Raw genomic sequence first — 27,776 nt, 5'->3', positions numbered from 1 at the left:
TCTGTAGCCCTCTTTCGAGTGACTAACTTCTCTCCTCCCCCTTTCACTACATGTACTTGAAAGACATTCTTCTCTTTGGTGTGTCCACTTTCTCCTCTTATTCATTAAACCACCATCCCTTCAGTAAACTTTGTGAGGTCATACTGTCTGCCACGAACTATGTCGGAGACACAAAAATGGGGCACGTGGGCCTTGGGTGCATGAAGAGCTGCAGCCCACCCACCCACAGAAGCGGGTGGAGGCTCAATCCACTGATGCTTCTCATTTTTCAATTTTTCTTTTTGACATAATTTGACACTTGCAGAAAAGTTGCAAGAAAAGTGGAAAAACTTCCACTATCCTTTGCTCAAGTTCCCTAAATGCTAACATTTTAGTACATTAGCTTTATCTTCTACTGTCTTTTTATCTGTGCATGTGTATATGTACACACTGTGTGTCTCACGTGTTTTTTGGAGTTGCAGGTATGGTGTTCTTTCAACAACACTTCAGTGTATATTACTTAGAAATAAGAACTTCCTTTGCAAAACAAGAAATGGCATGACTGGAAAAATCATACAAATGAGACAAAAAGGGAAGGAGCCACTAACATAATAAAGATAATTCAGTAGAAGTTAGAAAAAGAACAAAATCCCTTTTGATTTTATCTCCTTTATAGGATACCACCATTTCCGGAAACACTTTACCATACTAAATAAACACATCAGAATTGCAAATACGTGACTCTGAGGAAACCTGTATTATTTATATGCTATATTGTACATACATATATATATAGACACGCCATACCATGCATATACACACATGTGTATACATACTTGAACATATAAATAAACTGGGAAAAATTACGTTTTTATTAACATAAAAATCTAATACTTCTTCCTTACCTGAACCTGAGAAATTGTCTAAAGACCCGTCTGCTGTTGTTGAAACTATTTCACTGCTGCTCATTGGCTCTGTTTTAACTAAAAAAATAAACATATATCATATATCCAATTAATGGTTATCTGCAAAGATACTGTAGAAAAGATATAACATTCAAAGTAGTAACATAGAGAATTACTTTCAAAACCAGTCTTTTTGTATTTTAAATATACTTCAGGTTAATATTCCTAATAGAATCTAGAGTCTTTTAAAAAACACTTGCATATTCAATATTTTCTCCCTAAGAAAACAATTTATTGTGACAAGTTACCTTGTAAAGGAAATGCTTTAAACTAAAAGTAGTTAAATTCACTGTTTCCTAATAAGCACTGAACTGCTTATTAATAAAAAAACTCATCTCAAAATCTGCACAATGTGGATGTGAAATTACAATGGGTTTGTAGCCATTTGGCCAAAGATTCCAAATGATAGACTAACAAGACCTGAAGAAGTGGGAGGTAATGCCAGCAGGTGTCCTAGTGCTCAAGGGCAGGTGCGTGTGGGTGCAAAGCGCACACGTGTGCACACACGCACACGCGCACACACACACACACACACACACACACTTTCTCAGTCATCCAGCATGGCCGAATGGCAGAGTGCTCCATTTAATGGGTTATTATCACCACCCAGCCATAGCTGACAGCCAATTTGTCAGTATCTGAGGTGCATTTAATATCAAAAACACACTAAATGTAAATGAAGCAGAAATGTTTTCTATTTCCAAGTAATACTGATAGCAGTCAGTTTGTGGAAAACATGTACGATCTTTGATAAAGTCCCTTGGGGCTGTAAAATAAACACCTTGCGATTTACGCTACAGGCCCTCGAAGCAACCCACTCCGCTGACACAGCGATGTCATTACTGTACTCCCTTCAAACAGGCCAGACCACTGCAGAACGTCAGCCATTCCCCCTAGTTTTAGGTTATGTTAAAATGAAGAGAGCATTAGTATCTTCCCTAGAAACCACTAGGGAGGTGCTATAGCAGAATCTGCCTGGCCTACTTCATGGAAGTTATACTTCCCCATTAACAGGTTTTCAGAAAGAGTACAATAACATCTTAGTAGCTACCTAAGAGTCAATAATGTATTTTCTAAAATGAAAGCCCTAAGAAGAGAATAATAGGGGCGCCTCCCTCACAAAGTAAACACATTCTGGAATGGGAAAGGACAGTGGAGAAAATGTAGCTTTTCCTGCTCTCCACGCCAATCTCTTATAAACAACAGGCAAAGAACGAATTCACCCCTCTGGGCCTTTGAAATTTTTACTAATGCATACTGAGTAGTTTTAAAATCGGCATTATAAATAGTTGCAACAGATAGTCACTTTCAAAAAATTAATTATTTAGCCTGTTTCTAAACAAAGTTGAAAAATAAAACCAGTGTGACTAAGAGGAATCACTCCAACTGCTTGTTTTAATGTAGACCAAACAATAGTGTAACTGAAGTTTTCACTTTCCACCACTTGTTTTGGGTTAGAATTCTTAGCTGATGCTAATAAATTCTGACATAAGCCTGTATTTCCCTTCTCCCTTCACGCCTCCAGGCCACCTAATGATCTTGCTCTTTGCAAACACCATGTGGCCATAGATTTAGGAGAGCAGACCCGCCTCTGCTAGTGCACAGTTCCCGAGTTTCTACTCAGTTGTCCACAGCCTGTCTTACCCTCTTCAAAAGACTCACAAAATGCCATAAGTACACAAAATGTACACATGAAGCAATAGCTCTATTTCATTCTGTACTGGACAGATGACCATTGGAATTCTGAGCTCAGAGTACGGGTCTTGTAAAGCACCTACTAAGTGTCCGATTCTTTACCGATGTTATGATTAATCCTTTCAAACAATTCTACAAGCAGGTCTCAGAGCGCAACTCACAAACTCCCTATTAGATACTGTCTTCTTGTTTCACATGCAAAGAAATGAAACCAGAGGGGTTAGGAATTTGCCCAAAGTCACACAGGAAGGGGCAGACATGGGATTTCATTTTAGATGCTTTGGGTTCCCAGGCTTGAAGGAATGGCAATGAGGAGTACTTCCCAGTAATTAGAGCTACTCTACAACAGAGCAAGGCGGCTGAGGTGCCACACCACTGTCCTCATGAGGCATAATCATAACCAGCTCCCTCTGTTTATGCCGAAGAGAACTAAAGTCACTAATCACACATGCCGCCGTCAGTCCCAGAGCACACGGCAGTCCTTGCCGTGCCAGTGTGCTCACACTTCCAGGGAGGGAACTTCCAGGCCAGATCTCAGCAGAAGCTGAGCTGTCTTGGAAAGATGGTGAAGAATAAATTTTCCATCGCGTGGGATGTTAGCCCAGATTACTTCTAAGTGCTTGCCAAATCTAAGGTCTATGATTCTGTAGATGGGGCCATAAAATGACTGGGTGGAAGCCAGACCATATCAAAACTGCTACTCCTGTCCCCTAAAACCTACCCCAGCTAGGCTGATACGACTGGCTTAATCAAATGTAGCTTTCACTCCCAAGAGACACATTCAATTATACTTGAAATTCCATTAAAAATAGGCAGAAAGAAAAGGAAGGAAAGGAAAAGGATACTTTTTCTTTTAGGCCCCAAGCACTCTGCCTTTTTTCCATTGTTCAAATATACCCATCTACACAGTAAGGAATAAAGACTCCCTTTTCCAAATGAATCCAATTTTTAAAAGGCTCACTGTTGAAGAGAAAAGGATGTACATAAAGTAACTACCAGGCCAGTCACGATGTTATCAGGGATTGTAAGAGAATACTTAATCACCAGGGACCTGATGCTAAAGAGACTGGTGATTTATTGTGATGTAAACTAGTTTCTGAACGAAAGCCAAATGAACAGAGACCACTTCTGGCGTAGTTGTTGCCAAGCAGACGCTCAGTGGAAAGTTAAAAAGACAAGAATAATCCCTCGCCACCAAAACTGTACCCACCCCCACTAGCTAGCGCCGCCACGGTCACCGACATGCCGTGCATGACAGGCAGAGCACCACCCCAAGGCTTTGAATTTAAAAACACCACCAACTGATTTTTTTTCCTTAGAGATTTAAGCTACTGTCACATCTGTGAACAATTATCCCATCTAAGCCATCTCTCCGAAAAGAAAAAAAATCTGTGAATGATCTGTTCTCCTCCAAATAACTATAGGGTTCTTTCTTCTCCTTCCTTGCATGACTTCAGTCTATTAGAAAACAGCACTTTTTATTCTCTGTTGCCCCGACTCAAGAGTCCATTTTTTACTGTCGCCCCAAGATTCCATCGGATACTTCAGAATTCTGCTTTGCTCCTTTGATATCCCTGACCACCCCCTAACACACACACACACACACACACACACACACACACACACACACACACACACACACACACACCCTCACTCACTCCTTCACTCGGCCATGAATTCCAGCTGAGCCGGACTGGACAACTGGACTGCAATCTCCACATGTGCCGGAACTTCCATCTATCGCTGCCTTGGCACTTTGGTTTGGGACTCGGAGAATCCAGTTACTTAAGATTTTCTGAAAACTATTTGATCTCTTCCACCTTAATGATCTCATGGATAACATTTTAAAAATGATACCTACATTGCAGGAAAGCAATAATCATAACATTTATGTACAGTACCTGGTCTGAAGCAGAAGCCGAAACTATATTTATTATCATCATTAGTAGTATAGGTATTCTATTTCTGCTACACTGAAGGCCTCCTCCTGGGGAGTAAGTCCCAGGGAAAATAACTGAATAAAAAATTAAAAGCATCCGCTTTGGAATTAGCTATCATCTGAATTTCAACCTAGCTTTGCTATTAACAGTGTAAACCTGGAAAAGTTATTCAAGGTCTGCGTGTCTCGGCCTCCTCCCCTGGAAGTGGGTAGAACACACGCATGAAAGGGTAAAAAAGATAAATGCTTCTCAGTCATCTAGTACTGCACTAGGTCCAGAGGCCTTGCTTTTAGAGCCTCTATCATCAAAGGGTTTCTTGTGGGACAAAATCTATTAGGACATTCACATTAATGCTAAGCTTACTTTTAAAAAGCAAATTAAAAGAATCTAAAGTTAAGTGACATGTCTAAGACAAACTATGTGGCCACTGCCTCAGGAGAGCCAAACCGAGATCAAGGGAACCTGGATGTCACTTAAGCAGGCAGGACTAGACTGGGATTCAGAAAACTTGTACCTTGGTCACTACAGTACCTATACTTTCTGAAGAAATGGGCTCGCAGGTGAATTGTGATTGAGGATTTTAGGAGAAAGTGTGAGCATCTCTCTCTAGCACTGTTAGAGGTGAGTATACTGCAAGTGGTCCATGAAAAGAGACACCTGTCTTCCTTCACCATAAGCTTAAATGAGGGCAGACCACTGGGGCAGGTGACATTAGCCACAAAGATCATGCAGCTAACCCATCACCTGTGACTCTGCTCACAAAGCAACTTCTGGTTACACTTTGAATGTTGTAGCCATATACATAATCTTCAGGAAGATGACAGGCTTGTCAGAGGAGACAAGTATTCAGTCCATGTGGTTAGTTATTTTTCACCACATATTAAGAGAACAGTTAAAGCAAGTTCACCCCCGAGAGGCCGCTCTGCCTGCTGGACTGAGAGCCTCGTTGTCCGGAAGAGTTCACCCAAGATGCACCAGCCTGGGTGAACAACAGGTCCTCTCCAGGCCATTGACCTCATCTCGCAACTTTTCTTCCAATTTTCATGGTACTGCTTGTCTTTTCTGGCACATGCTTGGTCTTCCCCTATTTTGTGTCCCGCCAAAATGCTCAAGTACTTCAAACACTCAGTTCCCCATCCCTCTGCTACTCTTTTTGATCCCTTCATATCCTCTGCCTCAGTGCAATGCACCTTCGTTCCACTTTGGTTATTAAATGGTCCGATAACACCACCGTCCAGAACTGCATCACTGCCAACGAATGTCACCTCTCACTTTTCTCATTTGCTCACTTCAGTCAGACTGTCGCATCAGAACGTCCTGTCTTTCCAAACCCCTATGGGTTCCTCCGCTCCCACTGCAGCAGCCCGTCCTGGAACTGGAACCGGAACGCCCACCCCAGAGCCCTGTGTTGTCTCACTTTTCCAAGCACCTGTTTTGCCAAGTTATCACCCCAGAGCTGGCTGCCTCTTGTCGTCTCCTGCTGCTCTCAGTGGTGCTGCTCTCATTGAGGACGAGAGGCCTCAATTCGCATGCTGACCAACTTGACTAATATTCATGCTTCTACAGACTTTTGAGTCATCCTGTTGCTTGACAGCCCCCTTTTCCATTTATTGCGCCTGAAACTGTTTTCACTGAGTCTTTTCCACTTTCCTCAAGCCTCTGCACCACGCGCCTCATTTGCCATCGCCGACTATTTTATTTAGAAGGTCAAAGCGGCATTAAATCTTTCAGTTATCCTCCTGCAACGATCCTCAGTTTCCTACTCGTTAATCTCAGAGGAGGTTACTTTCCTATTAGCAGGTTACTTTTTCTATTAACCTTTGCACCTTGACCCCTGCTGCCACTTCCACACCTCTCTGCAACAGTACTCATGACTTCATTATTTGGTCTCTCAACAGCCTTGACCGTCCCATCTCAACAGGCTACTTCTCTTCTACCTACAAAAACAGATAGGTCTCTCCTAATTTTTAAAAACCTTCTCTCCATGGTGATACTCCTCTCCCTTCTTCATCACCAAGTTTCCTGAAAAAGTGTTTCAAATTCTCAGCTACTCTCCCTTTAATACTTCGCATCATCCCTTTACAGCTCCTGTTTTGCCAGAAGGACATTCCTCGTTCCCCAGACTTTTCTCAGTCCTGGTGTTCCTTCCTTCTTCGGTTCAATAGGCCTTTCTCTGACACTGTTATTATTGTTGATCAACACAACACAGTAATTTTTATCTTTTCCCTTATATATCTCTTTCTCTGGATTTTCTTCCTTTCTCTGTGGTTCTATAATCCCACCTCCCTCTTACCTGTTTGAATTTTCTCTCGCAATCATTTCTCTCCTCACCCCAAACTTCTAAAAATCACCTTCCTGGAGCTGACTCCCAACCTGTTTCCACATGCACATCTTTTCCATGGGGACCAATCCCCACATCCCAGTGATCCAACGCCCCGGCCTGGACCTGCTGGAACACACAAACCATCATCTTATCCCTCTGTAATGGCCATGTCACGGGGACTGAAACCTGATTTAAAAAAACTGAAAAGTGATAAATCAGCTTTTCAACCTGATTTATTTTGGCTCTTCTTTCTTCACACCCTATTGTCAAGTCTATAGTTTCTACAACCCTAATCTTTTGCAAGAATCTTCTATCTTTACAGCCACTATCTTAATTACTTTATATCTCTTCTCTTTAAAGTTGGCAGATTTCTCTCCACCTTAAGCAGAGATATTTATCTTTCCATGGCTGAGATTTGAGTGAGTCGCTCCTGGCACGGAGGTCTCCAGCAGGCTCTCTACTTGCTCACTTACCACTCCTCCACCATGTATTTACAGTCCTCTAACACCAACCTTTTCTTTTCTTCTCCTTTTTCTTTGTTTTATTTCCCAATTCTTCCATCACGCACCTTATATCTGTATAACAACTAGAACTTACAAGGATGCAAGAGCTTTACAAGATGTACCATCACATCTGACTGCCCAACATTTCCTGTGACGCACTATTATCCCCATTTCACAGATAACGACCGCTTGTCCTTATATATGATGAACATTTAAACCAAACTGGCCTACCACGATGTTTAAATGCTTTTACAGATCCACAGTATTGCTACTGCCTTTCCCTCTGGCACTAAATATTCAAAAAAAATTTCTATCTGACTAAATCCTACAGTTCCTTCAAGGTGCAACCCAAGTCCCACCTGCTTCATTAAGTCCTACCGCCTCTGCTACTCAAGGATGAGTTTTCTTTTCCTTGAGCTACCAAATCTGAGTCTGTATCTCCTGCAGAACATATATCCTGTTATACCTCATTTTACAACTTATAGTATTATCCATTTTAATATATTATAAATTTCTTCAGGGGAGAAACATCAACTTTTTACATGCCTACAGAATATGTTCTATTTTATCTACAAGGCTCAACAGATACTTGGAACTCGATATTCACTGAAGGAGCAGGGGAAGGTGAAATGTACAACTGACTTAAAAGCCAGTTTACAAGGGACTTCATACCCTTGGGAACTTTGCATAGGGCAATTAAAAATTGTACACAATGTCAAAAATCATGAGAGAAATGCAAATTAAAAACACAATGAGATATCACCTCACACCTGTCAGAATGGCTATCAACAATAAATCAACAAACAGCTGTTGGGGAGAATGTGGAGAAAAGGGAACCCTCTGCATTAGTGGCGGGAATGCAGACTGGTGGAGCCACGATTAAAAAAAAAAAATAACACAAACAGTATGGCGGGTCCTTAAAATACTAAAAACAGAACTGCCTTATGATCCAGCAATTCTACTTCTGTGTATACACCTGAAGACATCCAAAACACTAATTCAAAAGAATGTGTGCACCCTGCATTCACAGTGTTATTTACAATAACCGAGATACGGAAGCAAGACCAGTGCACTCAATACACAAGTGAATAAAAAGCTGTGGTACATATATATACAATGAAGCATTACTTGGCCATAAAAAGAATAAAATCTTACCATTTCTGACAGCATGGATGGCCCTAGAGGGTATTATGCTAAGTGAAATAAGTCCGACAGAGAAAGACAAAATCCATATGTTTTCACTTATATGTGGAATCTAAAGAACAAAATAAACAAAATAGAAACAGACTCATAGATACAGAGAACAGACTGATGGTTGCCAGAAGGGAGGGAGGTTGGGGAACTGGGTGGAAAAGGTGAAGGGATTAAGAAGTACAAATTGGTGTTACAAAATAGTCATGGGAACGTAAATTACTGCACAGGGAATATAGTCAGTAACATTGTAATAACTACGTACGGTGCCAGGTGGGCACTTGAAATACTAGGGGGACCACTTTGTAAAGCATGTGATTGTCCAGCCACTATGCTGTACACCTGGAACTAATACAAAATAATATTGAATATAAACTGCAATTGAAAAATAAACTTTAACATAGAAAATGGTGTATGTTCAAATATAAAAGAATGTTTTATTCCTCTCAAATTATCACTCAGTCAATTTATGTTCAGGTTCTTGTAAAGCCTCTCACATATAAGGCCTAACACATGTCTGTTACGTTACTTGGAACAAAGTACTCTTTGGAGAAGACACATCATCATAAAATAAAAGCAATCATGGAAATTTCTATATGTTTAGAAAGAACCCTGCCTAAATCAGCAGACAGAGAGGTAAATAAATTAGACATTTAATGATAATTCACGAGGCATGACCACCCAAATGCAAATATTAAATGTTGTTGTAAATAAGCCCCCAAAGAACCAATGAAAAAGCTACACTGCACGTGACTGTGCCGTGCAGACAACGAATATAAACCTGTAGGACAAAAGCGCAGCCACTGTGATGTTATAGTTTGGACTGAATTTCAATATCATGGACAGATTGAATGTGTACTCTTTCTCAAACCATGAGGCAGAACTGGAAATGCATGTTTTTAAAAACTACATCAAATGACTCAAAAAGAGGTAAAAGATATCCAAGGCATACGTGAAGAGAATGAATAAAATTATCATATGAAAGTAAAAAATAGCAATATTCCTAAATGTATATTTTCTTATTTTAAAAATGTAAAATTTAATTAATAAATTAAATACAAGTAGCCATTTCATTATATGTTCTTTATCTAAATGTTTGTGTGTGTGTGTGTGTGTGTGTGTGTGTGTGTGTCCATAAACCAGATGATTTTTCCTTTGGTCAGTTCCCATTTGGAAACCGAGGCATCCATTTATGTTTAGATGGGCTCTATAGTCTGGCGTGTCAATGTTATCCCTCCCAAGTTTTAAAGTTCAAGTCTTCCTCTTTTTTCTTAAGCGAGTAGAAAAATATTAGCTCTTTCAAATACTACATCTGGTACAACCTTATGAAAACCAAATCAACACATATAAACCAAACTTGAACTTAAGGGTATATATGGCAACAAAAAATGTCAAGTTTGAAACTTGTTATCCACAAGAAGTGTAGCATATTGGAGAAGCACCGTGCAATGATTGACTGCAGAGGTCTAAACTAGTTGACTTTTTTTGTGTAAAAGAAATAATACATGGTAAATGACTGCTCCTTTGAAATATCTCATGCAAGCCCACTTGCCTTTTTGCAATACTCATTCTTGCCACACTAGCTCAGGTTCCTAACGCGTACAATCTGGGTAGATTACGTGAGGCTCCATGTTGCTCATCTCTCCCCCATTCCAATCTACCCTAGAAATTGCTGCCAGATTAATACCGAAAATACTTTCACCATATCAATCCCTTGCTCAAAATATTCAGTGGCTTCTCTACTGGCTCCAGGATCAAGTCCAAATTCCTTAGCCTCCTATTCAGGGTCCTCCCCAGTTTGGCTCCAGCTGATCCTTCCAACCTTATCTACTTCGGCTATAACTGGTCTCTTCACAGTCTCCAGAACTATCCTACCTTTGTTCCTCCTGCTCCTTCATTTAGAATGCATTCCTTCTCTTCTCAACCTATTCAAATTCTACCCATTTCCCAACACTCAGCTCAGATTCCATCTCCTTCTTGAAGCCTGGCCAGACCTCAGGGAGCTGAAGAGCTCTTTTTTCTGAACTCTGAGAGCACTTTTGTTTGCATCGGTGGCTTCTAACCTTCTTGAGAATGAAGCCCTCTTCTAATACCAAAATATTTCAGAACCAAATGAAAGCCTATTTTTAATCTGTTGATTGAGAAAGAGCATAATGGCAAAAAGCCTACTGCAAATTTTCAGACAAGAAAATCCATATTTTCAAAAACATAACAAACAGAATATCCACATGTGGAGAAGAATTAGTTGATATGTGGTCTGTTAATTTCCTCATCCTACAAAGATTTTACAAAAAAGAATTTGATGGCCTTCGGTACTAGCTCTGCACCTCCCGGGAATATCTCTAAGCTAGAGACTGAAAACCCTCATCTTTACAATTTAATTGACATACTAGGACCTTTTAGTTTTTGCCACATTTTCAGAAAACTCTCTCTTCCAACCAGACTGTGAGCTCCTTAAGGTAGGAGTAGTGTCACATACTTCTTTGCATACCTGTCGAATCTGGTAGGTCTCTGCATACAATAAAAACTAAATAAATGCTTCCTTCCCAGGACACATTAAGTATTTTAGGCTCACTATTTTTTTTTACCAGTATTTTATTATAAAAGTTTTCCTAAATAGAGAAAAGCTAAAAGAATTTTACAGCCAACATCTATAAACCTGCCACCCATTTCCTTTCCACATTTATTCCTTGTAAAACCATCTTGTTTTCCATGCATTTCAAAGTAAGTTATAGATATAAGACATTTCCCCTAAACATTCCAGCATTCATATCATTAACTAGAGTTCATATTTGTTTATGGTTCTTTTTTCCTGTAAGTAAAATTTACATATAATTAAATGCATAAATCTTAAATGTGTCATTGAATGAGTTTTAACAGATGCCCACATTTAAATTCCAAAGTGGGATCTAAGTAATTTTAGGTTGTTATAATAATGGAAGCCGAGCACAACAGTGTAAAAAGATTGCTCCAATTTTAAGACCTAAGTTAGCAAGATAACATTCTCAATTTTTGGCAATATTCAGTATTCATACGCAATATTCAAGCAGAATTTTAGCATGCTAGAGTAAGAATTTTAAAAGTAGTTTACATTTATTGAGCACCTACTGCAGGCCAGGCACTGTGCTAAGCACTTTCTAACTGGTTTGCTCCTCATGGCAATTTTATGAGATATTTAAGATAATCATCACATTTTGAAGATGAGGAAACTGTACCTTAAAGATGTTTAAAATCTAGCCGAAGGTCACATGGCTAGTTTGAAATTTCTTTGATTACCATACCTTTTATGAAACCACTGGAAAGTCAAACGTGTTGTGATTAGGGTTTTATTATCCCTCATCCTCTGGGTGGAGATCTCAACAATCAGTGAAAGACACAGCAACAGGAAAGTCCCAGAATACCGGAGCATCAAATAAAAGTGTATCAGTGTATGTTGCAAATTAGCAGATGGTAAAATAAACTAGCGTACCAAGATTGGAAGCAGATGAGCTGGCTTGGACTCAGAACCTCAATCATATCTGAAAAAATGGTTTACTTGCCTAAAATATAATCAACCTACCAAATTTACATCTCAGATGATGCCCTTTCCTCATCTCCTCCCTTCTTCACCAATTCCCAGGAGCACACAGACATATTAAGCAAGTACTTTTTGAATACCCAATGTGCTCGGAGTAACTGTAAAGGCCATTAGGTGACAGAAGGAATCTCAAAGGAGGAGGAAATACCCTCTTCTCCCATGGTGACATTACAACAGCCAGTCCTAGTGAATATGTTTTTATAAAATATAATATTATTACTTGATAGCTGCTATGTGTTGAGCATGTGATAGATGCTAATGACTGTGCTTAGTATGTCAGATAGAGAATTGTCATAATACCCTGGGAGAAAGGCGCAATCCCCATTGCACAGTGGAGAAAGCAGAAGTTCAGAGATCAGAGACGATGATGGTATTAATAGCCAATGGATATGAAAAGCTTCCTAGGAGTCGCACACTGGTCTAAGTGCCTTTCCAACCATGGACCCACCCTCACAGCCCTGTAGCTGGGGACTATTATTATCTTTTTTTACACACCAGGAAGCAGAGGCACAGAGCAGCTATGTAACTGCTCAGTGTCACACTAACTGGTAAGTGGCAGAACTAACAGCCTGACTTAGAGCCTTCTCCCATCCCGCCGCTCTGTTGCCTCACAAAATTCACATGTCAGTTACACGCTTAGTAAATAGCTGACCTGCAATTTTCTAGCCCAGAATAGTCTGGGTGCAAAATCTATCTTCTCGCCATCATTCTTTCTTGTATTTTAAATATTCATCCCCTACTTTTTCTGAAGGTTTATGAATTCATGGTGAAATAAATGATTATTTCTGATAAAAATACTCCCTCACTAATTCTCAGTCTTCTCACCACCCACCATCCCTCAAACACAGTTTCAAAATACCACCCACTTACATTTCTGAAACACAGACACAATCACATCACTCTCCTCTTTACAAGCCTTCAGGTCACCCAGCTCCTGCAGGACTGAATCTCAACTCCTGAACGCGTGGGTACCAGAGGTCCTTTATCATCTGTCTGGGGGACTCTTAGCGCCACCTCTGTAAACTTTGCACAAGTCCCTCATAACATACACACCAGTGCCTTGGGATGTCTTTGCTACGGCTGAATAATTCTTGCTCTCTCTTCCTTCCTGGCTGGTCACCCAAGGCTTTCCGACCTCTCCTTCCAGACTCTTAAGTGTTACCAGGGTGTAGAAACCATCCTCCATCCTCAGTCACCTCAGTCCTGATTAGGCGCCCCTCCTCCTCTAAAGAACACAGCCCTTGTTATAGCCATCTGAACGCAGGTCTGCAGGCCACAGGAGACTAAGAACTGCTGGCAGGGATGGTATTTGGTAAGTTTCTAGACACAATTACTTAATATTTTTTGAATAAATTGACAATGCAATGGTGGATATACATATATTCTTTTACATATGTATCTTTTATATATATCTTATGTATTTATCTTCTCATCCAAGGACATTTTTTTTATTGCTTTGAGAGAGAGAGAGAGAGAGAGAGAAACATTAATGTAAGAAAGAAACATTATTTGGTTGCCTTCCGTACCCGCCAAACCAGGGACTGAACCCACAACCTAGGTATAATGCCTGACCAAGGACAGAACTGGCAAACTTTCAGAATACAGACAATGCTCCAACCAACTGAACCACACTGGACAGGGCGATGTTCACATAAATATTTTTAATATATAAAAATACATAATTCATTATCATTTAGTGCCAATCATAATTTGTTGCCATCATGTCAGGATACTAAACCTAAGTATACTAACTGCCTGATCTTTATATCATTCAGTTGTTTCTCGGACCAAGGGCAGTTGCTTCGTCACTGCTAAATATCGTACTATTAAGTTCGATAGTTATTAGTTTGGGACAAGTGCAGGTCAGTTACTATAGATCAAATTCAAATCATCAGCAGTGCCGATGGCTGACACTCTGCATGGACGGCCTATGGCTACTGTATGAATTGGTCTGTGAAATGACCATTCTCAAATCTTTGGAAATGGGCTTTAGATACATATTAAATCTGGTAATGCTTTGTAAATAAAATTAATGATTCTCTTCTCTTGTAATTAGTCCACTGTATTATTTGCTGAGCAATAAGGAGCACACATTCAATAAATATTCGTTGACTGCTTAATTACTGCCAAGCCTTCTGGTAGATGCTGAGGACAGAACAGTGAACAGGTCTGTCCCTGCATTTAAGGAACCTGGAGACTCTATACACACACCTATAAACACACATAAATATGAGGGGGGGACCCGAAACAACCTGGAATTGTCTCCTGGAGGGTGGGCCCCTTGTAGTACTGGCGTTCCCCACTAGGTGAATGTTCTAGGGACCCATCTGTATCAGTGTACCAGCAGGCACTGTCGTGAGAAGCTGCATTCGGCTTCAGTTAATTTTTTTGGAAGACTCTTTCAATGTGTTTGCCCATTGCATGGTGGGTGGTTTATGAGCACACCTGCCCACACTGTGCTCTGAGTGTCCAGTAGTTTTTGACCAAAACCACCATGGCCCCTGGGCCCCACCTTCCCTATTCACCCCAATCTCACCCCAGCGACATTTTTTTGTTTCCTCAGATGAAAAAACGTCCTCAAAGGGAAATGTTTTGCTGATGTGGAAGAGGTGAAACAATAAACAGCAGAAGCACTAAAAGGCATCAAAATCAAGTTCAAAAACTCTTTTGAGCCCTGGCTGGTGTAGCTCAGTGGATTGAGCATGGGCCTGCAAAACAAAGGGTTGCTGGTTTGATTCCCAGTCTAGGGCACGTGCCTGGCTTGCAGGCCAGGTCCCCAGTAGGCAACCATACATTGATGTTTCTCTCCCTCTCTGTCTTCTTCCCTTCCCCTCTCTCTAAAAATAAATAAATAAAACCTTAAAAAAACTGTTTTGAGCAGTGGAAAACCCGTCTCCATAGGTGTAGTGCATCAAATGGAGAGTACTTTGAAGGTAACTGAAGTTTAAATATGTGAGAATAAGCACACAATTTTTCATAAATAAATTCCAGGGCTTTTGGGTCCCCCCCTTATAGATGTTTCCTTCACTAGGTCACAAACTTACATAAGGTAATAAAAATGTTTTAAAGGAGATAAACTACTTCAGTAAGAACAAAGCTTTTTGGCTACCGGGGAGTCTGTGTTTTGGAGTGTCAAGAATGTGGGCTTTGAAATTAGCCTCATGTGCCTTTGAATCTCATCTCCAACACAGACAGTGTGCCGTATAAAATGGAGTAGTCATGTAAATGCTTTAGAATGAGATGCACGAAAGTTACCCTACCTTTTTTTTGAGGATAAAATAAGGTATGTAGAGGGCATAAATGTTGTGCTCAATAAACAGTAAGAACTCAGTCATTCAGATCTTGTTCTTTCCTTTGCTAAAAATTATTCTTTCCATGCAAAATTCCTTTTATCAGTAATAGGTGCAAAGATAAAACAGATAAGCGTTTTAGATTTTGATTCATTTTATGTAAGAAAGAAATGTTTCCAATTTGTATTATGGGAGTAATAAAACATACCTCCTTGGAATGTGTTTGGTAGAGTTCATTTACCTTTTTTTGGTGTGATAGGATATTGGAGGAATGCAATAAAACGGAAAATTCTGCAAAACCAGCAAATTACATGGAACATTATCACAATAAGCTTTCATTTATTTATAATTTGAGGTCCTAAAACTTAATATCAATCCTTGATTATAACAGAGTTTTGAGAAGACAATGGTTAGCAGTCACTGAGGACAGCTATGTGACAAAACACTATGTTCTACCCAAAGAACAAGCGGAAAATTTGTAATTATGTATATAAGTACATAATGTTGTATATTTGAGGCCAACGAGAGGAGAATGAATTCCTCTTAGACCTCACTCCAAGTAAATACAGAAACCACCCACACATGTACACACACACCACTTCATGTACTGCTCACCCCAAGGCATCCTTGGCCATATAAGAAATTAGGAATTACTTAAAGCAAGCAATCTATGACTGATGGGATAAGAATTAGCCTCAATACCAGCACTCACTAAAGTTTCACATGTGTCCCTGGAGGGAACCAGAAGTTTTCCCAGAAGCGGGATGTTCTTAGAGAAATGTATTACTGCTTGTACCAAAGTTCTGGCCCACCTGGGGAGAGATACCACAGAACTGGGATTCTCTGAACCATCAGGTATTTACCATCAGGTAAAAACTTTCTCTGTGAGGCATTTGCTTATCAAGAACCCTGGCTCTCTAGAAATCTGAGCCTAGTTTCAGGCACTCGGCATTGTAGTTCCGATTCTGAGTATGGAAGGTACAGTTAGCTATACCTGATAGGCTTGAGTATATGAGCCACCCCATTATTCCTCGGACTTTACCTCTCACACTCCCTGGCATTCTCTCTCTTCCAGCCACACTGAGCAGCTTGCTGTGCCTAGAACAGACCAGGCACGTTCCCAACACTCAGCTTTGGCAACTGTTATTCCTATGGAACCCCCACCAAATGCCACTTAAGCTTCATCTTGGACTTGTGCTTGGTTCATATCCTCTGGTTCTCAAAGTCAAGAGAAATGTGAGCAGATTTATCATCCACTTACAAATACTTTCTAAGGTAGAACACATTTATCTCAGCAGTAGTAAAACTGTATAACTGCTTTTTAAATCTCACAGTAATTCTGCTCTGGTACAAATGTACATGTAAGAATGACTTATAGTGAAAAGCAGAGATGACTTTCAATCTCTATTTAATCCCTGAGAAGTTTAACATAGACGGACGGCTGGTGGAATTACAATTAAGTCTAAAGCTGTGGAAATTAGTGAGAGACAATCCCCCCGAAGTCACCCTACTGAAGCACTTTGCTGTGCACGCACGACCCCAGGAAGCAATCTCACATACTCACACACACAAGAGCTTAAAGAGTGTAACAACCCTGGGGAGTTGTCCTTCCACTGAAGTACTTTTGTTATCAAAGCCTCTGACATCGCTCCTGTTACAGCTCCCCTATTTGCTAGAGAATGGTGTGCTCCAGTCCCGAAGGCACCCCTGGGGCAGCCAAGGCACCGATGCTTAGTATGGAGGTATTAGAAAGGGCATCAGCAGCGGATGGGAGTCTCATACTCTCTACGGAATAACCCAGGAATTACAAAACCCCAGGCTCTGGACTCAGACACAGTGTGATTCAAATATCAGGTCAGATACCAGCAGGGCCTCCTACAAACCACGTACTTTCAACTTGACATCCAACTTTCTAGGATTCAGTTTTGTTGTGTGTAAAACAGTAACTAGTACTATGGATGTGACTGTTATTTACATATGGTCCAGAATCTAGTAGATGCAGAGCACTTAGTAAGTTCCAAGAGTGCTACCAGTTGTACTCTCACAGCAAGCCTGATCAAGCTCTGCTATTGTCCCATTATACGGATAAGAAAACTGAGCCACACAGAGGCTAACTTGCCTGAGCTCACACAGCTAGTATATAGGGCTGGGATTTAAACTTGGTCTCTTATGATGTTGGCAATCTAGAAGGGATTTTCTGAAAATTAATGAAATAAATCATGGGGAATGGTCAGCATAGTGACTGACAACATTATTTTAAAAAGTAGGCATTATTACAATGACTTAGTAACAGGCATGTGATAATTATGCTCATATACTATACAGGCAAACATAAAACCCTAACGAATGATTTTGTTCATTCTTTCATGGCTTTTGTGAAACAGTTATTTGTAAGAGGCTAATTCTATGGCTACAAGCTCTGAAGCTATGGCTACAATGTCGTTTAGAAAACTCCTTTACTAATAATGTTCCTTCATCTTCCAGAAACTAAATCATGTGCAGAATGTAAACAATGAAATTAGATTCCCATTTTTTTCTGTGGACAACAGAATATTTAACCACAAATATACAAATAAAGCCTCAAACCATAATTTGATACACATTCACTACAGTTTACATATTTCTTATAAGATTTCTTTAAAATACTCTAATTGGATATAACTGTATTTTACTAAATTAAAATTCCAGTGAAAAAAACAATTTCAAATAATTTGTTAGTGGTCTAAGCTTTGCCGAAATGATAAAACTACTTTAAAATAACTTCTGTTAATACAGATTTGTATAATTGAATTAACCTATGACCTAAAATATGCAATAGACAACTAAATATATTCTTAAAAGGCAGAAAATTTAGCCACCTAATTCAAGATCATATTTCTTATCACCTTGGAAATCTGATATACCAATTCGAAATTACTATTTAAATTACCATCAGAATTCCTGAAGGCCTATTTGTAGGGAAGATTCCAATTGCATCTGGTTTTATGTCACTTAAAGGCAAATTCATCTGTCTTAAGACCAATGTAAGCTTCTTCTTACATTTTAATCTAAATTTTCAATAGCAAAAACTCAGAATTAGAGCTCGCTCTTCTGCTAGCTCACACCTCATTTGCCCTTCCCCACTCCTCACCTCCAGACAACCAAAAATACAGACTCAAACCAGTAATACATAAACTGACCAGTTGGAGGCTTGCAAGGACTTAACACAATCAGAAAAAAAACAAAGATGGAAAGAATCACTGCTTTGCAAACAAGGCCTTAATTGGATCTGTAAATAAAAATCCTTTTACTGCTCCAGCCCTGAGTCCCTCTGACGGCAGATTTCCCGACAGTTCTCGCACACAACACAAACTCCAGCACAGGGCCTCTCGCGCACTGAGGCCCAAATGTGTACCCACATGGTGGGAATTCCCTCGGGATGCTTTAATACTTATCTGCAGAAACATCACCACCGAAAGGCCCATGTCTTCAAAATACTTTATCAGTCTCTCCAGTAAGAAATTTCTATTCCATCCTATCCTGGAAGACTCACTGCCCAAAAGACTGGGAAAAGCAGTTAAAAGGAAAGCCACAGTTGGTTTTCATAGCCATCCTTTTGTCTCCTCCAGGTCAAACTTTAGTTGTTTAATAGTAAAATAGTCGTTAATTTACTTGGAAACTTACCACTTTTTACAGTGCTTTTCTGAATGCGGGTCAAGCATTCATTTATGCTATTGCATAGTTGTACCTATTCATGTTCTGTAATTCAATGATGTAAAAACTGGGTGAAACCAACAGTTAGCTGCAACAACAACAATTCAGAGAGGTTGGAATGAGACATAAAAGTATGAAGAGTTGAAACTTTTGAAAAACGAGACATTCAAACAACTATTCGAATTGAGGAACATCTCAGCAAGGAAATGAAAAAGCACAACATTTGAGGCTGGAGCTCAGTGTCTTTCTGTCTTTATCCCTTAGATGAACCATGAAAATAGGCGCTAGCCTGTGAGTACAGAACCTACAAGCACTGAGTCTTATGATAATTGGGCAGCAGACCTAAGAAGAAACTTAATATTCTCTGCCTCTCCATTCCATTCCCTTCTTGTTTGTTCTTCAGATGAAGTTATGGTTTTTGATACAGGAGATTTTCATGTTTTCTTAGCCTTATTACAGGGACAAGTGGTGGCAGGAAGTAAAAAATGGCTCTGAGTGAGAGAAGACAATCAATAAATGTGGGCAAAGCCAACAACTGTGTAAACTCAGTGGAAGTTTTATTGACCTAATTAAGGAGACCAGCTTCAATTGGGCTGCAGGGAAGCCACTTACATATAAATCACAGCCTAGAGGGTTAGAAATATTTGTTAGGGAGAGGAGATTGATACTCTAAATGCCCTTTGAAATTTTAATGAATTTCTTGTTTTTCACTTTTCTGATTTGTTCATAAACACTGCTGGTTTCAAAATAAGGTTTTCAAAGGAGGAATAGGAAAATCTATAACGATTATATCCCAGGGAAGCTTGCCAGACCTTATGACTTCACTAATTTTAAACTTAACTCCTCTAGTGGTGACTTAGAGGAACGAAGCCAATGCATTATGGAACATGTAAGTAGCATGATAAATTGATTCACAAACTTAATAGTAACCCAGAGCTTTCTAATACTGTTTGCATCTAAACAGGCATGTAACATGGATCGTGAAGAAAGCTTAAGTCCATATTTTCAAACTACATACTAAAATAAAACTGAATACCCCATTTCATTTATTCCATTTATTTTTTGGACAATTTGTACTGACAACTTCTAACTTCACTTTCCAACTACTACAACCCCTGAAAGTCAACCCCTGAGACATGCCCAAGAACAGAGTGAGAGGAATAACTGGGTATTTATCTGAAACTGGTCTAAAAACATTCATTTCGAAAACATAGGATAATTAAGATATTTTTTAGGATAAGGAATAATTTCTCAGTATTTCCAAAATTAATGGCTCAGCAGATCACACAATTATTTAATATATTTTTATTTTTTGGAACTTATTTTAGTTGTGCGAAAATATTCCTGAATATGAATATGATATCAACTATTAAATATAAATACTCAGAAATATATCACCACTCTAAACACCCTTAAAGAACAAACCACACATCATTCACACAAAGCCATCCAAGGGGCAAGTCCCCAACACACACTCAGTTTCAATATTGTGTGCTCCTTATTCTTTTGGAGGCAATCTGCAGGTCAATGATGACAAAAGGAAATCTTACCCTTACTTCATTTCTTCATCTATGAGAAAATTAACTATTATTTCATAATTAATCCTGCCACTATGTTGGCATATTCTATTAAGCAAAATAATTGAACATATTTGGTCTCCTTTACATTTAAGTTACTTTAAGTGATTATCTTATTGGAACTTTCCAGTGATAAGAACAACTGTTAAATGTCTGCCCGCCCTGATGCCCGCCAGTGGCTGCCTGCTCAAGGATGCTGGTGGGGGGGGGGCGGCCGCCCAGGGGCCTCTGAGATACCACACATGCCCCAGTCCCCGCCGGGCATGAGCCATCCTCCCACCTTAACCTGCTTTCCAAATGCGAGAGAAAAGGACTGCTTGCTTTTTTATTGGCTCTATAAAATCCACTTAAACACTAGATTGTTTTCCTTTAAATAATTTAAATTTCTTTTTGATCACCTATTAAAATGGGAAGAAATGAGTTTCAGATGAAAAGTCACCTTATTCAGAGACTTTTTTTTTTTTTAAGACCAGCAGAGTGTCTACTTTTGACAGTGGCCATCTTTCATAAACACTGGTAATGAAATTATTTACTTAAACAGAAAATACAGGCTACAAGGGTGGGCGAAAGTAGGCTTACAGTTGTAAGTATAAGAAAAAGAGTTTATTCGGTACTATTACTTATTTTCCATACAAACAACTGTAAACCTACTGTTGCCCATTCCTGTACTGACACGTTAAAAACATCACTGTTGGTATAAAAATTAAGATGTCTCACACGAAAAGCAGCTGATTTTATATTTTTCTATGATTGTCAATTTCATAACATCACTAGTTTCAAAAGCCTTCATTAATACATAGAGGAATACTGCATCAAACAATTTTATGGCACTTAGCTTTGTTTATTTTTAAGAGATATGATAAAAGATCACCATGGTGATTAGAAAATGATGGTTAAGGGTTTTGTTTATGGATGAAATTCTAACATGAATAATTTATTGAACTTCTAGTGAAACTTATGCTATTCATCAAGGTCCAGAGGTTTAATAGAGAACAAATAAGCAAAAATATCATCTGTGAAGACATAATTTTTCAATAGGCAAAGGTAGAAATAAATACAATGCAACATATAACAGTCTCCCATATGCTAAAGTTTTAAAAATATACACAGGACCTAAACATGAATAACAGCTTACAATACATATATAAAGTTTTTCTTATATTTTTAAACTTAGTACCTAAGTGTGAATAACAGCTTACCATATATATATATATATATATATATATATATATATACACACACACACATACACACACACACATATATATAGTCTTATATGCTTAGAGTTAGGTATATGTGGATTAAAGTAGGTATTTTTATTTATATAACATACATATAAAAATATTCATGTATTAATTATACAAAAATAATTTTAATAGTACTGTTTAAAGTATACTATTTAACCTTTAATAAAGCAAATTTTATGTATCATCCAAATGAGGGTGTATATATATTTGTAAACAAATTCTTTTTTTCTACTTATTTATAACTTAATGGCCAAAGCCCCCAAAACACCAAACAAATTATTTTATTGATACTTAGAAAGAATTCAGTCCAATGTTACATTTAAACATATGCAATGGTTGTATTTAGTGACAAAAAGGAAAGTAAAATAAAGGAAATAATTCCAAATTTTCCTTACTCATAAAGCAGAACAATACAAGTTGATAGTGTGCTATGGAGTACAGGAGATAAAACAGAAAGGTTAAAAATGTTATGCACACACATGTATAATATGCATACATATGCATCTATGCAAAATAAAACCGGGCTATGTAATGTTATAATGAGCTACTGACCTGCAGCTCCTAACTAATGATGATGAGTACTGATTCCTAAGTCAAATTACCTAGAGGGGAAATGGAACAGTAGTTTTGTGGATTTGACAATCAAATTCATAACCACCTAAAACAAAGCATACAGTGATGAAGAAGCAAGGTGAAAAGTAAACAGTGAGAAGGCAGACACTCACCTTCGGTGCCATTGGGAGTCATGGAATTACTATTTATATGAGAGTTATCGAGTTTGGGGCCACTGGGGGATTCACTACTACCACTCAGACGGCTATGCGGGCTGGTTAGATCCTGCATTTCCATAGACCTAAAGACAAGAAGCCTTCCGTTGGACAGATGCACCAAATTCACAACGCCACTATGCAATGCACTAACGACTTCGCACCTTCTTTGAAACACATTTGCACAAAAGTCTCATTGTATCTATTTTCTTAGACTGAAAATAGTTCGTCTTACGTTTTACCTTCAGTCATCCTTTCATAACATGTAATAATGAAAGGTATCAGTCACTTGCCTTACCTATCCAGCCAAACATTCACACGGAGCTTTAAAACCTATTTTTTTCTTATATAGCTCATCAAGTTACAAGATCCAATGAGACAATTACATCTATTTTAATTTTCAATAAAATGCAGTGATGCTTCTTTTACATTAAAAATACAAAGACAATATTTTTGTAAAAGAAAACACAAAAGTGTAAACAGGTATAATGGAAATAAAATCACTCTTCAGTGAAATCTGTTTCATCTAATAAATTAGCACTAAGTACTTCCCTATAATTTACCACCCAATCGTAATTTAATGGGTCTCCAAACCAAATAAAACACTTGAAGCCTATAGTCTAGTGACAGGGAATGAGATAGTTCTGATGCATGTGTTTACTCTGGCAAACTGCTTAATTGTTCCTCTGTTTCCCTTGAAACAAATGCAGCATTAAAACATTATGATGTCGACTCACTTGTTTGCTTTGTGGATTACATACAGCGTGCCCAATTGAAAAGGGATGAGGCCGACATACAGGGAGCCCTGTGAGCCTTAGCACCCGGAATACCTCAACTGTCACTCAGGGAAATACCACTTCTACTCCAGGGCTCCAATTGTGCAGTTTTCCCACATAAAGACAGTTACGCCTCCGCTGAAAGTTCTTAGACTCAGCAGTTAACTAACTCTAGGAAAGGTACAGAAGCCCCTACTCATGTTCGCAATTGCACAACTATGCATGTGTATATACATTAAAGGAGAGAGGACAGGATTTATTTAAAGTGACTACAAACACACCTAGATGCTGCTTTGTTTTTGAAGTTTTTGAAAAGCTAAGACCCATTCACTTTATTTTAAATGTATAGGGTTTTTTTGGGGGAGGGTGTATAATTTATATCTATGAAGCTGAGACAGTGTGCTTCTCACCCTCACCAGGTCGATATAAGTTAGTCATTTTAATATTGGAGTTGCACTTAAACTGATTTAAGATAGCTTAAGCTGACCCATTTTTCTTCCAGAGTGAGTTTTTACCTCTCAAATCTTCTGAATTCAAACTAGAAATGGCTTAAAATCCAATTCTCCTCTCCTGATTCCCTTTACATTCACAGTTGTCCTAACTCCAGAAACTATAGCCCATACTCATTTTCAAACCCAGGCTCTCATTCCCTTTCTACACACTCAAAATGTTTTACAAGCACACACACACACACAAATTGCTAAGTAATTTCCAACCCAGGCTGCTGCTATTAATAGCAATAATTAAGAAATACTAGACAAAAATAGATATGGGTCATAGAGAGGTAATCTCCAAAAATGTCAAATATCAATAATATCCTTACCTGCAACTTGAGGAAACAGCAACATCTGAACAGGTTTGAGGTGTTTGCACCTGTGATCAGGGGTAAAAAATTAGAAGCTGTTGTTACTCTGCTTCGGTGTCAGCTCTTAATTACACAGAGCACATGGCTGAGAACCACAGTGCTCCCTTTTAACCAAAAGAGAAAAAGGAGGATACTGCAGCAGTGAAAGGCATATTGTCTTTAAGTTGAGGTCTCTACTGTTGTTTCCTCCTGCAGGTCTAACCCTCCTCCTCCCCTGGTCAGGGGGGAAGGCGGCCAAATGACTGGATAGTGATTCATCACTGGCCTATGACAGCTGCAAACGGGATTACCCCTCCCCCAATCAACATGCAAAGCAGCCTTGCCCAGGCAGCTTGGAAAAGGTGCTTGGAAAAAAAAATCTCTATTAGCAAAATGAGTGTGTTTCACAGCAGTCGTTCAAGCCATCATGCTCCAGCATCCTCAGAAGATCTTTCATCTGCTACTATCACCAGCTGAAACGGAGTTCCCGCCCACCCCTTTGACTCCCAACAGTTTCTTATCCTTATCACCAGAGTTTTCTCCTATATTGACTGGTTGTCATTTCACATTCACTGAAAGAGCTTCTGGGCAACTGCCAGGCCATGCTGGACTGACTACAAATGGCAAAGGCGAGTTTTCATGCTCCAAGTCCCACCATGGAGAAACACGCTCATTTACCCATGCTGATTTAAAATGCAGCATAAGCTTTTTTCCTCAGTGCCTGGTAAAATAGGAAAAGCACTTTGCTTTGGTTCAGTTTTCCATCTTTTAAACCAGGAAAGACAATGGATAATATAATAATCAATTCAGCGTCCCAAGGTAGCCAGCACGTGTCTTTTGTTTCCAGAAGAATCTGTGTTTTGGGACTTCTCTGAACAACTAATTTAACAGGTGTGCAGGCTTCGCTAGTCCCTGCCCATTCTCCAGAGGCAGTGCTAACTGCCAGTAGGTGATAAGCTCAGGTGAAGGTGGGCTGCTGGCTTCACGCTCAGGCTGACGCCCCAGTGGTAGTAAAGAGCATTCTGCCTAACACTCAAAATGACTTAGAATTCCAAATCTTTGATGTTCATTTTCGTTCAACCTGAACTGACATCAATTAGGGGTACAGTACAGTTGAGAGCCGGAGCATCTCACGTGGCATTCAAGTTACCCAGCCAAATACCTACTACTGAGTCCACCTCTTTTTAAATTATGATTTATGAAATTAATCCTACCTTTTGGGTAAGAATGAAGCATCATTAAAATCTAAATGTCTTGGTATAATGTAATGTGCAATTTCTAGATATGCTTCTCTAGAATATGTGCAGGATGAAAAATAATTTTTAAGAGATGCCTAAGCATTAAATGGAAATCTAATTTTAATGCCTATAGATGTCATTTTGTGATAACAGCCTTCCTCAATTTTTGTTAAAATTAATGTTCTCACACAAGATGAAATGTCCTCCCTCAGAAACTGCAGCAATATACTTCAAGGATAAATTTCCTCCACCACCCCCCCTTTTTTCTTTTTACTTTTATACACCTGGAATAAATTATAGGTGAGAACTAACTTAGTTTTAAGAACTCTCTTGGCTTAATTATGTGAAAGAGTATGTAAAACATACTTTCTGTTTAATGCTAAAAGTGTTAAAATACATTCCTACTTTAACATTAGCTAGATAGTATAATCCTGGAAATGTAATTTTAGTTCACTGTATACTTTGAAAGTTTGATTATATTTGCGGTTTAATCTCTCATATTTACATTTCGAAGTCAAAGTGTTAATTAAAATGAACTTCAAAATAAGAATTATTTTAACGCGTTTTTTCTCGCTGAAACAATGTACTTTCACAACATAATTCTTTTCTGCTGACTTGACTCGGTCCCCACTGTACTTTTTACACACTACGGTTTTTGCAAGTCCACTTCCATGATCTTCGTTTCATTAAGTATACTTCAGATATATTCTTTTGTGTCTCAAGGATTATTTAAACCATGTGTTGTGTGTTACTGTATTTAAAAATGACTCTTTAATCAAAATAACTTTAAAACAACTAATCCTCACTTAGGCTGGTCAGCTGAATCCACATCGTGGTCCAGGAAAAATAAATCTACTCTCAAGAATGCGAATGCAGACAACAATTAGACACAGATGTGAACAAAATTAGTTACAGTTTACAAAATGCTACACTTCACATGCTTTTAGTTTTTTACGTGTAGTACAAGATTACAGTGCAGTAAGGAGACATGCTCTCGTCTAATGACTTATCTAAAAAGAACACCTATTTCTGATGGGTGTTGATTTTCTCTTATGTATGGCAATATCTCTGGAAGTGTCTGTGTTTTTAAGGTTTAAAACCATAATGTGTTTCAGAAATAATTAGGCATATTTACATTCAAAAGAGAAAAAATTATTTCATGGTTTTCAGAAAAATGCTGTTAGGCATAAGTAAGCTCACATTTTCCGCTTTACATCCATAAACTTAATATCTCTTGTCTTCTCCTAATCTGGTATTTTTAATTCAAATGTTCCTATGAGTGCAAAAAATATTTCCCATAACAGTATAAATGTTCATCTTACATTACAATGAAGTCATTTCACTTTAAGGCTTTTTAAAACTCTTTGTATGGAATACCCAGAGTAGCATACTGCTACTGAAAATACAAAGAGAAAAAAGATAGCAGAACTTCTTAGAATGTAAATTCAAGCTCCTAAACTAGTAACTCTGACTTCTGATTAGTTAATGAGGTCTTTTAAGTTTGCCTTTTTTCTAATTAAATTTATAATTCTTCACAGATGTAACTTTTGTTGATGTTCAATTTGTCTCTCTCATTTTGTTAAACCTCACATAGTACTTCGCCAATCCATTGAATAGCCACATTAAATCTGTTAATACCATGCTCTTCAACCCCAGAAATTATTTCCAGAAGGCAAACTTGCTTTGAGAGATCATCAAACAAGACTTAAGGTACACATTTTATCACATTTTCCCTACCACAGAGCTCAGGATGCAGAGCAAAATTCATGGCTTTTGCACTGTTTGTTATACTTTGCTAAATTACAAATCAAAAGCATCTGACAGAAGATCATGTATGAAGCCAAAAAGTTAATAATGTTCTGTGAAAAGTAAACTGTAAATGGAAAGGGATTCTAAATCTCAGCAGCACAGAGCAAATAAAATGTAGGTACTTGTCTAAATTATGGGTTTTCCACAGGTTTTTCTGCTTGCTAAAAGCAATTTTTATAAAATGACTATAATTTTAAACGTTCTTTTTTCAAACTAAAAAAAAATTTCAAAGTGAAAGTACTGAACTTATCTAAATAAATAGAGTTGGCAGGCAAGCTAGATTTGCCCAGCCGCAGATCAACCTGAGTGCCCCTAAATCTGAAAGACAATGGCAATTTTCTAATCAGAATGTATTTTATAGA

General features: G+C 38.6%; 1 protein-coding gene across 11 annotated transcripts in view; it reads right to left on the bottom strand.

Annotated features, from left to right (window-relative positions):
* Window positions 1-27,776, bottom strand: part of EYA1 (EYA transcriptional coactivator and phosphatase 1) — a 296,853-nt gene that overhangs the window by 121,934 nt on the left and 147,143 nt on the right. For 6 of the 11 annotated variants that reach the window (XM_053929895.2, XM_053929894.2, XM_053929893.2 and 3 more), the window contains 3 exons: window positions 24,347-24,396; window positions 22,706-22,833; window positions 885-962 (listed from right to left, as the gene is read on the bottom strand). In XM_053929895.2, the coding sequence (XP_053785870.1) occupies window positions 885-962; window positions 22,706-22,833; window positions 24,347-24,396 (256 nt within the window). Of the gene's footprint in view, window positions 1-884; window positions 963-22,532; window positions 22,552-22,705; window positions 22,834-24,346; window positions 24,604-27,776 lie in introns of those variants that run through there. The other 5 variants (XM_053929897.2, XM_053929896.2, XM_071222233.1 and 2 more) reach the window with 4 other exon arrangements.

Source organism: Desmodus rotundus, chromosome 8, assembly GCF_022682495.2.
Source record: "Desmodus rotundus isolate HL8 chromosome 8, HLdesRot8A.1, whole genome shotgun sequence".
Classification (NCBI taxonomy): Eukaryota; Metazoa; Chordata; class Mammalia; order Chiroptera; family Phyllostomidae; genus Desmodus; species Desmodus rotundus.
Note: the sequence above shows the minus strand (reverse complement) of the source record. Positions and strands in the feature narration are given on the sequence as shown.